General features: G+C 37.1%; 1 protein-coding gene across 4 annotated transcripts in view; it reads right to left on the bottom strand.

Annotated features, from left to right (window-relative positions):
- Nucleotides 1-4,477: 4,477 nt before the first annotated feature.
- The window catches only part of CLMN (calmin), a 68,711-nt gene continuing 59,851 nt past the window's right edge, over nt 4,478-13,337 (bottom strand). For 3 of the 4 annotated variants that reach the window (XM_083864348.1, XM_083864351.1, XM_083864350.1), the window contains exons 8-13: nt 12,341-12,423; nt 9,844-11,157; nt 8,555-8,733; nt 7,284-7,365; nt 6,135-6,196; nt 4,478-4,670 (exon numbers count right to left, since the gene is read on the bottom strand). In XM_083864348.1, coding sequence (XP_083720474.1) covers nt 4,517-4,670; nt 6,135-6,196; nt 7,284-7,365; nt 8,555-8,733; nt 9,844-11,157; nt 12,341-12,423 — 1,874 coding nt within the window. In that variant the 3' untranslated portion in view covers nt 4,478-4,516. The remainder of the gene's footprint in view (nt 4,671-6,134; nt 6,197-7,283; nt 7,366-8,554; nt 8,734-9,843; nt 11,158-12,340; nt 12,424-13,337) is intronic. The other variant, XM_083864349.1, reaches the window with a different exon arrangement.

Genomic DNA, 13,337 nt, shown 5'->3' with positions numbered 1-13,337 from the left:
CTGGATGCATTCACGTTTGTGCTTGGCAAGAAGGGACTCCCAAGTATTTAAAGCTAGCATAAGTGATAATGCACTATTATAACTATTATTGTGTTAGATGGCTGGATGTGATACCACGTACACTGGGCAAATGAATCTCCTAAAGCTCGGATTCTTTGAGGATTAGTGCAGAGAACCCTCTAAACCCCTGGGTATGGCATGGTACCCTTGTAAACTCAGTGGAGCACTACGTGAATAAAGAAGTTACAGTCATACTGAACAGGAGTAAACTGAGAGGGTCCAGAAAATGTACGGGATTTAAGTGTGTTTAGATGCCAAATATCAACATGTAGAAATTTCAGCCTCAGGAAGTTTTAATGGAAGAAAGTAGCTCAATCACTCAGTATATTTTGCAACTTTAGCTGAAAGTTTAACATCACAAAATGACATATTGCTATGCAGCTTTAAGAATCACACAAATGTATTCAATCATTTTCCCTGCTTTTCATATCTGCTGTTTGTTAAAAGCTCTTCTCTTTGCAGTTTCCAGTTTTCAAATGGATGACACAACCAATGCATAGCTTAATGTTCATTCTCATGAGTCATAATTAATAAATAATTGTATCACATACATAGAATTTTACAGCTACTCGTAAAATGGTTTTACAATTCTATTAAATATATAGATAAAATAATCACTGCTATATAAAAAAAATAATTTTAAAACAGCTGAACTCTCAAGCTTTGCATAAAATTCTGTAGACACATTCATTACAATCTAGAAACTCAATAAAAATACATTTTAGAGCTCAATCTCTCAAAAATATTCACGGCGTTGAAAATTGATTGTCGTTTTTTACTGTAGTCTGTGCTTACCCTGCCTTTGCACCGATAATTTCCTACAATTTGGCAAAAGCTCTATTCTGGTCAGTTTGTAGATTATGTGACTGTTTAACTCATTTCCTCAACTCTAAGTCATCTGCCCCATAAATGTTTAGTGGGGTTGTGTCTTCAATAGTGTATCTTTCCTTGCACCTTCTACAAAATCACAATGAAACACTTTGCAGTCAAGTTACATGACTACGATGACATTGAACCATCCTAGTACAGTTGCCACTCTCTTTAATGCTGCTTCTGTGAACACCAAACATCCTTTATCCAGTGATCCTCAAGGCACTTCCTAACACTCACACTTCACAATGCTCTGCTACCCACATTTGCTCAAAACCAGCAGGTTTTAGAAAGTCTTAAAAGATCAGTATCCCTGCATATCTGAATTAAGCCACTAAATCAATATACCAAACGTGGTCAGTTCAAGATTAGCATTTTTCAACCTAGGAAAAAATTCTGCAAAAACTTCAGACAGTGCACAGATTTGTTGGAAAATGGGTAGACAATGGATTGCCCACCAGGGTTTAAACCCTCCACTATCACCAACCAGTCCTCTGGGCAGCAAGTTAAAATAGGCTTTGCCATAACAAATGTTTCATAATCAGGCTTTTAGGCAGTTGCTCAGAATAGGCCACAAACCCCAAAACCAAGCAGTGTTTTTGGAACAGGGCACTTACATTAAGGAATTGGACCTTGCACTGTGGAAGAAGAGATGCAGGCTCACTAGTCAGTTTAACTGGAGGAAGCTGCTGCTTATGCAGATGTCAGTCTTTACAGTTCCAGTTAAAGGCAAAATGGCTGAAGAGTTCAATAGGTTTTTTTAAGCACAATTGACACTACCAGTGTAATCACTCTTAGTGTTTCACCCTGGATCTTCTTACCCATGGAATGGCTGGGTAAGGTACACTGCTTCTGTTATAGCACACCCACAACAAAACAAACCCAAAAATTGAAAGCAATATAATACCAAGTATCATGGAATGGCCTAGTATTTTTTTTTTTTAATCTCTTTTGGATGGAAGAAGCAATCTCTGTCTCTAAATGGGATAGACTGGAAAGTGTACCTCAATTGAAACACTGGCTGAGATGACTAATACAATTGTGGGATTCTGTTTGACATTTAAACTGTTCATTTCAATGTATCAGTCACTATTCATCAGTGGCAGGTAACAAAGAAAACCTTGGGCTTTCTCCTTCTTGGACAGAAACACTGTGTAATGGCATTTCTGGCATCTGCACGTTCCTGTTCACCTTCCCATTCTTCATGGATATCAGTTGTTTAGCTGAGACATCCAAAGAGCTCCTCATCCTGATTAATTTCCTTAGAAGTAAGGAAAGAAGAAGGGAGCATACTTGATTGAACTTTGATAGCTGTAAAGCCTTATAAAGAGGATGTAATCCAACTCCAAATAGCCTCTGCTGAAGATGAATAAGCATGAAAGAACCAGAGTAAAGATTAAAAGGGTCAGAAAAAGTTATCATAAACCAAAGAAGTCTATGAAGAGTGGAACATAATGAAAAGCTGTCAACAGTTTTGCTCCAAACTAGTGTAGTACACTGCTGCTTGCTGCTAATTAATAGATGCCGTACCCCAGCCTGGTATTCCCTGGTTTTCAGGATAAGCATAAAACTTTTCTTGTACTAAGTTTTATTTTTTTCAGAGGAAAAAGCACTAACCTTTCAACTTTCTATTTTAGCCTTCTTCCAGAAAGCGCCTTCAAAAATTCTTATATAGGTTTTCTTTTGGAAGAAAGTGTCATTGTCTTCCACAATAAGCACAAACAAGTTCACGGATCACAAAATCAGCTTACTCAAAATCTTGACTATTTTCATGAACAAGATGGAAGAAATGTATTTTCCTTTACTTAAGCTGATTTAAACCAAATTACGTTGGGGCATTTGGATCTCTTTGTCACCAAGAACAATGGATCTTATTTCTAGGTTCATGAGATTAATCCAGCTCTAGTTAACAGTGGCAGGACAGAATAGGAAAGATTTCAGCTTTGTTGGAAGGTGTCCAGAATTTTATCATCAGTGTTTAAGATCTCCTGTCATTCCTTACTTCTACTGGATTCTAACTGCAGCTGAGGAGAAAAATCCCAGGGGAACAAAAAGCTTATGAAGAAGAATGAAGTGTGATGGATGGTTAGGATTACCCCAGCAGATAACATGACTACAGACAGGTTTTAAATACCTGCAAATAAATTGCTATACGTTTTGATGTATCTTGATCAAGGGGCTATTAGTGCATCTGAAAACTTAGCCATGGTAGGGATATACCTTATGCTCCAACAAAATATATAGAACTTACAGCCATGTCATTTATTTTTCATTCAGTGTAAAATTATAACACCCTTCATTTTAGGAAGCACATTGAAGTCAACCTTCTGAATTTTCAGGTGGAAGCAGCAATGTGATCTAGTCTCATAAAGCATACAGTGAAACTAAAATTGTGCCAATGAGAAGTGACTTCACTAAAAGCCCCATGGAGAAAAGTTATTACTATGAAATTGAAGACTTCTCTTTTGTCCTACAAAGCATGGTACACCTTCTCTGGGAAAAATCCTATATCAAATATCTTAAAGTGATCATTGATGTGGACAAAACTTAGAAGAGGCAGCTCAACTGTGCCCATGGATAGGCCACTCTTTAGTTGCACTAGGAAGTGCTGGTTGTCAGCATTTCTTTGTATTTAGTTTTATTTCTGTCATTTCTTTCTCAATTGAATTGGACACTTAAAAGGTATTTCTAATTCTTTTGCGATGCCAGAGTGCCTTAACAGTACCCTCAGCAAAGCTAGTTACCTATTATTTTTTGTATCTGCAAAAGAGAGAAATCTTTCTGTGATCTGTAAATATAAGCAGCAAAGAAATTGAAGGAGAAGCAGACTCAGAAGCACTGAGGTACTTTTAAAAAACTTTAGTTTCTGGCCTGAGATTTCCCATATAAAGTCTCCTAGGAAGCAGCTAGCATATATGTTCTTCACACATCTCCATACCCAATTTATTTCTGCAAATGAAACATACCAAAAGGTGCAGGATAAAAATTACTTTAAATCCTAAAAAAGTCAAACTTCCCTACCCCAATAAACTTTCAACCTGATTTTGTTACTCCACTGGAATTGCTGCTGGAACTGTAATCAATTCTTGGTGTGTATTTCACCTGTAGCTCTGCTCTGCCTCTAACTTTTTCATATGGAAACTGTGAAGAAGCATTTCTAGCCTTGCCCTTGCAGGTAGTCAGATCCAGAGGTAAGTCAACACCATCCCTCTTCCACAGCTATTAGGCCCTACATAAGAAAATGAAGCCAGAAGAATAATTTTTGAAGACTAGAGCTCTGAATTGTTCATACTTCTACTGATAATTATCTGGTTTTATTTAGCATCTTATAAAGCAAGGCACAAATGTACAAAATTGCATCTACTAAATCAGATAATTTTTATATATATTTACACAATTACCATAATATAAAACGTGCTTTGACACTGTCATAGCACAACAGTAGCGGAATTGAAGACAACCTGATAACAAACACAAATACCAGGTCCTGGATTTCTGTTTGTGCTTCACCTGAAGAAACATATTCATATGCAGATACACAAAGCAATCCAGACACCATCCCTTTATTTTCCACACCTCACACAGATCAAGCTTTGTTGCTAAGAAGCTGTGGAAGGAGTAAAAGGCAGTAGACCAGCACCCAGAAGAAAATGACAAAGTAGAATAGCTCTGGCTGCTCAAAAATCGTTATCTCATGAGTTGGTGCTGGAGTCTCACTTGCTTCCAAGTCCTTTTTCTCCCTGAAAACAGAAGAGAATTCAGTGAGAGGCAAGGAAAAGAAGAAACCTCCAGTGTTAATAATTACTGTGAAGAGGGTGGACTAAAAGACAGCAGTTTAATGAACCTTTTCAGTCTAGTCAGTTGGAGGGCCCAGCTAGACTTGGAGGGGCATTGCATTAGCAGTGTGTTCCTTCCAGAGTGAACACATGTAAGAATCAATCTTCTGAAAACTCCAGACAAATTCTCAGGTAGTTCAAGTAAGTGCCATTACAGCACAACCTTTTGATGTAAGGAGATTTCCACCTGTCAAAAAGATGCCCTTTTATTTTCAGAACAGTAAACATAGCACTGGGCAACACATCTCATACTTTCCCCAAATCATCTATTTTCAGAGCCCCTCATGCGAGGCACTAGGATATTAAACAGAAAAAGCCCAAGACTTTCAGCCAAGAAACCAACTAGCTGCTGGGGGTTTGCAGGACAAAATTTCAACTTTCCAAATTTCCAGCTGTGGTTCATAAGGATGAAGTCCAATGGACTCTGCCAGCACCACTGAACTCTCACAAAGACAAGGAAAAGTCTTACTTAAAAAGGCACAAGATGGTACAATCATTTTATAATTTTGTGGTACTGTAAGAAAAATACTTCGGTAAAGTGTTTTTAATCTACTTTTGGAGAAAAATTGTGTTTTTCTGCTTGGGGCCTCCTACTGGATATATACCTCAGTATTACACAAAATTCACTTAATATCAGCAAACTGTACTACTGATACAACTGTAACAGCTCTTTGTGTATTTTTTTTTTTTTAACAGAGAGACAGGCCAGTGGATCCTGATAATATTTTGTGTGTTTTCTGCATCTAAATATAACAAACATTTTACTTTTACTTTTAGAAGTTCTGAGAGGTACTATTTAGTATCAGCTAAGAGGCAAAACCTAAAGCAATCCTTGTTTCTTATAGATATTTAGACCAAAATACCAAAGGGATGCATCTCTGTTCATGACCTGTCACCATAAGTCTAAACCAAACACATACAAATTATCAAAACTCATAGATCCTCCAACAGAGCCCAGTCCTCCACTAAAGTAATTGACTTTCCCTGGCATTGATTTCACTAAACTTTGTTTTTAGAGTCTTCCAAACCTGGAAAGAGTCATCGCTGCCAGAAGGCCTAACATTTGAAGTTCTCCCACTCTTCTCTCAGCCTGAGATAGCCACCACATGGGGAAAATGCTAACAATCTTGCTTAGACAGCTGAATCTTTCAGGTCAAAGAAAAAGCATTTTAGTCAAGGGACAGATTGAGTAATAAGAGAATTTTGTATCTTACACCTATGGGAAATGTGGACTCTGAGCTATTACAGAAGACAGCTGCTACCATTAAAATTAATTTCCAGCTCCCTTTGTATCACTGCTAGTAGTACCTAGGAGTTATGGCTTCCTTGCAAAAGTCTTATACCCAAGTTTGAATAAGAAACACTCACCCGATGAATAATGGATTTTCACCCATATCTGTCATCTTCTCCTCATTTACACCATAGGTTTCCTTAAACAAACCAGGAATAGATTAGATAACAAAAACGAAATTCAGCATCTCACAAAGATGGTAACTGTGTTTTATGCAAATTGTATCTTATGTTTGCTCAAATAAAATGAAAGTGTGCTTATAAACATATTTCCCAGCAGCACATCCAGCACTGCAGTCTAGTGCACACACAGAAAAGTTAAAAAATTATCAAATAAGATTTTTTTTGGTTTCAACCACTTTCATCAGTTGAATAAAACTTCCTTCATTCATGTGTATTTCTAGTAGCTCTGACAGCACTGCAACTAAAGCATCTGTGTGAAATCTCCCTTTCATTGAACACTGGTGGCAGCATTTTTTTTAAAACTCTAAGATGGTCAGAGTTTTATTTTTATATTGAAAAAAATACAAATTTTAATACAAAAATACAAATACAGAATTTTATTTTTGTATTGAAAAAAGCCATCCTGTCCTTGCTGAGCATGCCCAGATTGCTGATGCTGTCCCTTCCTTCTGACTTTAAAAACAAAAATCCAGACACAGCTGTATCACGTGTTCCCAAGAAGCCAGTATGAATCACATCTGTCATTAGGGAGACAGTTTCACATTACAACTAAAATTCTTTTAGGGTTAGTTGCTGCTAACCCTAAAATATAATATAATACACTGCCACTGTGAGGAAAAGGGACAGAGCCCAGTTTTTCAGAAACAGCGCTCTTCAGGGGACACCCAGCATTTTTGCAGGGTTGAGACCAGGGCACCAACACCATACAGAAAATGCAAGAACTAAAAAAAACCTGGGGTAGCATACAAAGGCAGCTTCAAACAAGCAAAATGTTGCAGCTTACAGGTATGATGAAGTAAGATTTAAAGTTACAATAGATTTAACTGTAGTATTAGGTACTCCTTTGTGAATTTGTTGAAGGTTCAGTAAAGTTTAGTATGTATCTAGTAGAGTTCAGTAAAACTTTGCAACTATGCCTGGTTTTAGCACTAAAATTATTAGAAGTCACAAGACTTTCATACTGTCACAGACCTTTTTACAGTGTGTGAATTTCTGGAGTTTAAGAGAACCAGAGAAACAGCAATAAATAATGTCCACACTTACCTCCTCAGAAGCATTACGAGAAAACCTTTTTCGGAGATGAATGTTGGCGTCACTGTCACTGTCTCTGTATGTGAAAGCAAAGCTTTTAAATTCATAAAGTTAAGGTAAAAAGAGACACTGCAAATGGATGTGACAGGTTTAAGCTACACAAAACCACATATATGCATTGTTGCATGTATTAGAATATGGGCTGGAATTTATCATAGGCATGATAAAAATGGCTTTGGGAAAATCTGACCCACAATAAAAATTCATACGCTCAGAAAGGAATCTTTTCTGAAAAATTGTATCTGAGAGCATTTCAAAGGCACAAGCCTTTGACATCACTGACATTTAAGTGAGACTATACCCAAGTTTTATGGCCATTGATATAAAAAAAAAGGACTGACAGGAAACAGAAAGCTTGAAGGGAACAATGGGTTTTTCTAAGCAAACTCTCAAATTCTTTAGAGTGCTTCAGTTATAAGCATCAGCAAATGACAGTTCATGTCCCGCTCAAATAGATTACATAAGAATAAATTTGAACATAAGAAAAAAAACAGAAATAAATGGAGCAAAATTATCTGAGTGTCTGTATTGGGCCTGGCTGGGTTGCAGTTAAATTTCCACAGAGCACTGGGCTGGGGCTGGTCAAGAGACTTGGAGAGGACACAACCAGGAGAGCTGACCAAAGGGCAGTGACATACACACACACTTGATCTTTTATCTGTCTTCTGAAGCAACCACTACACCCTGCTTCCCAGGAAGTGGCTGGACACTGCCATGCTGATAGGAAGTAGAGAATAATTTATATTTTTTTGTCTTCTTATTTGCTTCCACGCATTGGCCTTTGCCTTTTCATTAAAATGCCTTTACCTTGACCCGTGAGTTCTTAATTTTATTTTCTCTCCAACGCTTCATGTACTTGCTCATAACCAGAAAAAACATCCAAAAAAGTATTTACTAAAATCAATCAGTGTCACGCTTCCATGTAGTGTCACAATGCACATGGACTCTTTCATCTACATTACAAAATACTCTGATAGAAAAGCAATTGTAACACTTCCATGTTCAAAATGCACTGGGCTTCTACTTGGGTTTTGTGTGGCAAAGTTTGTAGCACAGTCAAATCAAGTCCTACTGAATCACTTGACATATTTAAGAGAAACACAAGAAGAAGCCAATGAATCCCAATATTTCTTCCTAAAACAAGACTACAACAAACATCCAATGGACAGGGAACTTTTAAAAGACTGCTTAGGTGTATTTAAGACAAAGTTGATGTGAAATACCTGGTAAAGTCCTGGAATTCAGCATTTTCTTCCAGGTCATCTTGTGACAGAGTAGTAGTTGCAACTTCTGAGATCTGCAAATCTTCTTCAATCATATTTTTCTCTTCCTCCTCCCTATCACTATTTTCTTCAGGTGTCTTTATGGCTATTGGTAAATCCTCTAGATGTTCTGCTATGGCCTGTTGAAATTAAGAAATGTTTTCCTTAAGACAAGAAGACTGATTCCCCACCCTTCCAAATATCTTAGTGGTGCAGCCTACGCTGACACTCAACTGCAGATAGTATGAGATTGAAAGTCCCACTGAAGAGAATAAAAAAGCAATGAATTTCTTGAAAATCTTTTGGGATACACAGAATCATCAGTTCAACATACATACATACAGTTGGAAAGTCAGATCTTTCTATTAAGAAGTCATGATATGACATGGCTCTTTGAAGCAATCCACCAGAATTTTTAAAATCTACCCCCAATTAGTCCTTCAAGTTAACAGCAAACTGACTTCATTACTGTAGTTAGAGTCAGGATCAAAACATGTTCAAGCAACATGTCTAAGCAACATGTACAGCAGCATTAAATGGACACATATTCCTGAAAGACACTGTCAAAAATTACTGTGCTAGAAAACATGTACAGCACTTCAAAAACTGGTGTCTGCAAGAGGAGATGCAGGAGCAAACTGCCTAAATCAAATACCCCCAAAGTACCCACTTCTTTCTCCTCCTCCAGTGCAGATAAGCCTTCATTTTACCTGTGTAATGTATCTACTCAAATTGTTTTTCTAAGTTTTTGTAGGCAAACTTAATTGGATTGAGACAAAAATTATCATTGCCTGTATCCTTTCTTTAGAATAAATACTAATTTCTGTATTATTACAGATTATTAAAATTATCCTCTCTGGTAATCTATTATGCCTAAGGATTATGCAGAAACCCCTATCTATTTTAAAACATAATAAAAATTCACATTTTTGCTGCACTTTTATGTAATCGTTTAGGCTTAGAGATTACAGAAGCCTTAAATTATTTTAAAACATAATATAAATTCACATTTTTGCAATGCCCTTGGTATTAGGGTTTATTTTCTCTTTAAATGTCAGATCTTCTCAGGGATCTGTAATTCCATTCATTCCAGTAGGGGGCTGTGGCAAACAGTGTAATGGAACAGGAAACCGAGTGCATTTTAAGTATTTCTCCCAAACATTGCAAAATGAAAGAAAATGAAAACCACTGGGATCTGATGCTAAGCCCACATATAGACACAAAGAAATGCTTGTAATAAAATAAAATACCTCAGGATGTTGTGGAATAGCAGAATCTTCATGGTTGATGGCCTTATTGCCATCTTCTTCTATTTCTAACTCTTCTACTAGTAATGGCACTTCTTTTTCATCAGAAGAATTCACATGACTGCTTGTTTTTGTAGTTTCCTCCTCGCTGTTCTCAGTATCTGTTTCTGATGGAGGGGTACCTGACTTATTCTCCAAGTCTGGCTCTGGATCATCTTCCTTGTGGTTCTGTTCTGGTGAGTTCTCATCATGTACAACATCTGTTACTGTTTCAGAAGAAGCTTTTTCATTTCCTGTATCATAACCTTCGATACAAGGCTCAAGGTAAGCGTTCAGAACTGCTGATATGGGAACATTATAATGTGGATAATAAAAGAGATCATGGGGTATCACAGATACTTTTGAAGAACTGGGTAGCACTTCAGCTGCAGACTCAACTTCATCACAGCTGTCCAGGTCCTCTGGAGTTTTAGGTACATCTGAGAGAGAGTCATCAGATGTTTCATGCTGTATAGCTAGTTCTTGGCTTTCAAGATTAGAATCATTTGGTGAACAAGGGTTTGTTTCTATTGTCTCAAGGACAGGTGATTCCTTTGTATGTTCATCTTGTGGAATTGTCTGTATTTCATCATTTAGAAGGTGGAGAACGTACTTCTGTGTATCTTCTTGTTTTGATGTATCTTCTGGCAAAATAATTGAAGACTGGGGTTTGCTCTCTTCGACTTTATTAATAGAATCATCTGTAAGTATACCTGAAGTCCAGGATAATGGACTCAAAGAAGAAGTATTGGCTGAAAGGCTCTTGGTTTCATTGTCATATTCAGTAGGAGTTTCCTTAGTTAATTCTTCAGAGTATTCTTCAAAAGAGTCAACTGAATTTTTCTGATCTGTCAGAACAGCTGGAGAAAGGTCATCATTCTGTTTCAGTGCATCATCAGAGATGCTCTCTTCATCTGGCATGAATTTATCATTTAGAGCCTCCCAAGAGGAGTTGGATTCAAAACTGACAGGTCCTGTAATTTTCAGTGAGGTAGGCCTTTGAGGCTCCTCTTCAGACATTCCCTGTAAATCACCTAACACTTGACTCAGTTTCCCATTACAATTTTCAGAAGTGATTTCTGATGGGATTCTCTCAGGGATATCATGAATATGGACCTTTGGAGGAGCCGGATGACTCCTCTCATGATTAACAGTATACATGTTTTCTTCACTTTCACTTAAAATCAAGATTTTGCCTTCCTTTTCTGATGGTGTGTCTTTGATATGGACATATGTGGACTCAATTGGAAGCTCCTTGTCAGGATCTGTAAAGTCTTCCTGTAAGTGGTGATATACCATTAGAAACAAATCCTAGCTCAGATACCATTTTACATTTCCAAAACACGATGGAAAGAATAAATACTTAGTCTTTCAGTCCATTACTTTATAAATGGCCAATTAATGACTCACTTATTTTGAAAGTAGGAAAACTAATTTGGCAAGTCAAGTGCCTTGAGGAAAGCTCAACATCAAGAAAGCACTTGTACAGGAAGATCAGAATGCAGACAAGCCTACTCCTCAATTGTTAATATATTTATCTCTCCCTGCTGCACCTGTGGAGACAATTGACTTGGCTTTTTGACACAATCCCAAACCCTGAGAATAACGTAAATCTAACAACTCCAATAAATCCATTGTGAAATATATTGATTTACCACATTATTTCTTTCCAACAGACTCCATTAAAAGAAAGGTCATTTTTAACTTTGTCCATTAAAATGCCATCAAGTCTTAATGTCGACCAATCTTATTGCTCATCCAATCTAATAATAATAATAATTAGATTATTATAATAATTTTTATTTCAATTACTTTGGTAATGTCCACCAATTTTATCAACTACAAAATATATCCCAACTGTACCCTTCAGTCAAGAAATGAGAGAAAATGTCTGTTTCTCCAAAAGGCCTTTGGCAATTCTTGATAACGTCAGCCCATGTTCAATCCTCAATTCCTTATTCTTGCATTAAAATCCTAGTCATTTAAACTGCAATTTATTTCATGCTTATAATGAGTGTTTTTTACTGTTATATTGACAAGATTCAGCTTTTGGTATCTTGTGTCTCACACCTGCTAAATTCAGACTGATCATGACCCTCAAACTTGAGAAGATAGAAGTAAAAATTAAATTTGAGGTCCAATGAATCATTATAGATAAAGGAGTAAATTTCAGCCTTATTTAAAACCAATATAGCAAAGCAGTAGAGTTCTGTGAAACCAGTTCTAACCTCTGAAAGTCACAATTGGACGTAAATGTATAAAAGCACAATTCTACCTAAATAAGTTTAGTAATCACCAGTGAAAGCCCATTTCACTGGATTTAACAAAAATATGAAAAATTAAATCCAGGTTTGTTGTTTATTTTAAATACCTTAGAAAGAAACCTAGAAAATAAATCTCACTTTATTACGTACACCAAGACAAATTAAAGAAATGACATGACATAGAAGTAAACACATACCCCTTCCAGTTCTGAGAAGTGCTCCAGAAATTGTGCCACATATGTCACAATTGACTGCTCATCGGGTGACTCCACCATGATATCTGTGGAGACAGACGCGAGGGGCTTGAGCACACACAGCTTTGAAATGTTCTTGCAAAGGAACAGATTGTCAGACATTTATCCTGCCATTATGGTCACATAAATAACAAGCTACTTCTTTTTTTTTTCTTGACAGATAAGAGAGATGCTCTTCACTGGTGATGGCACTTGACAGAGCTCTCAACATCCTATTCACATTCATTTTTTTCCTATTTCCAAACACATCCTTGAACCCTGATCAGGGCTCCCTTTTCATTCACTTTTATACTGCCATTTATGCTGTTGTCACTAGACAGCTAACTGTTGTTGAGCGACAATACAGAGGTTTATTTTTAGCAGGATGGCTCAGTCTTCTAACAGGCCATGAAAGTACAATTGTGCTTTCAATCATGACACCAAGGCCTAGCACCAGTCTAGTAGAGTTCAGTAAAAAGAATGACAAGAAATCCATTTATGCATATTTTATGTACATGTACACACTTAGGTTTATGTGTATAAATACTTGTGTGTATGCATGCACTGTAAGGGGAAAACTGGGAGATGCAGATACATTTGAGTGGGTATCACTCCATTTGCCTGGTATGGCAGCATTGCACAGTTCATCCTGGAGTGACATTTAGTCTCTGCAGCCTAGGTGTTACAGAACATGCTAATGCACTGAGACACCCCTCAGCACAACAATTAATGCCCTGCATCTGAATGCAGATATCACAAAGCATCTAAGCATAACCAGGACCAGTGTACATAGCTCAAACCACGGTAAGATCTTTGACCTCAAGAAGCTTACAAATATGACTGGAAGTATACAATTACAAGCCACTGACCGTTTTTATTTTACTTATCAAAAAGCTCAGCACACTGAATCCATCAGCAGCCTAATCACTGGGAGGTTTTTGGTATGTATCACAATGCAATA

Source organism: Zosterops lateralis, assembly GCF_965231275.1.
Source record: "Zosterops lateralis genome assembly, chromosome: 6".
NCBI lineage: Eukaryota > Metazoa > Chordata > Aves > Passeriformes > Zosteropidae > Zosterops > Zosterops lateralis.
This window is presented reverse-complemented; position numbering and strand designations above follow the sequence as displayed.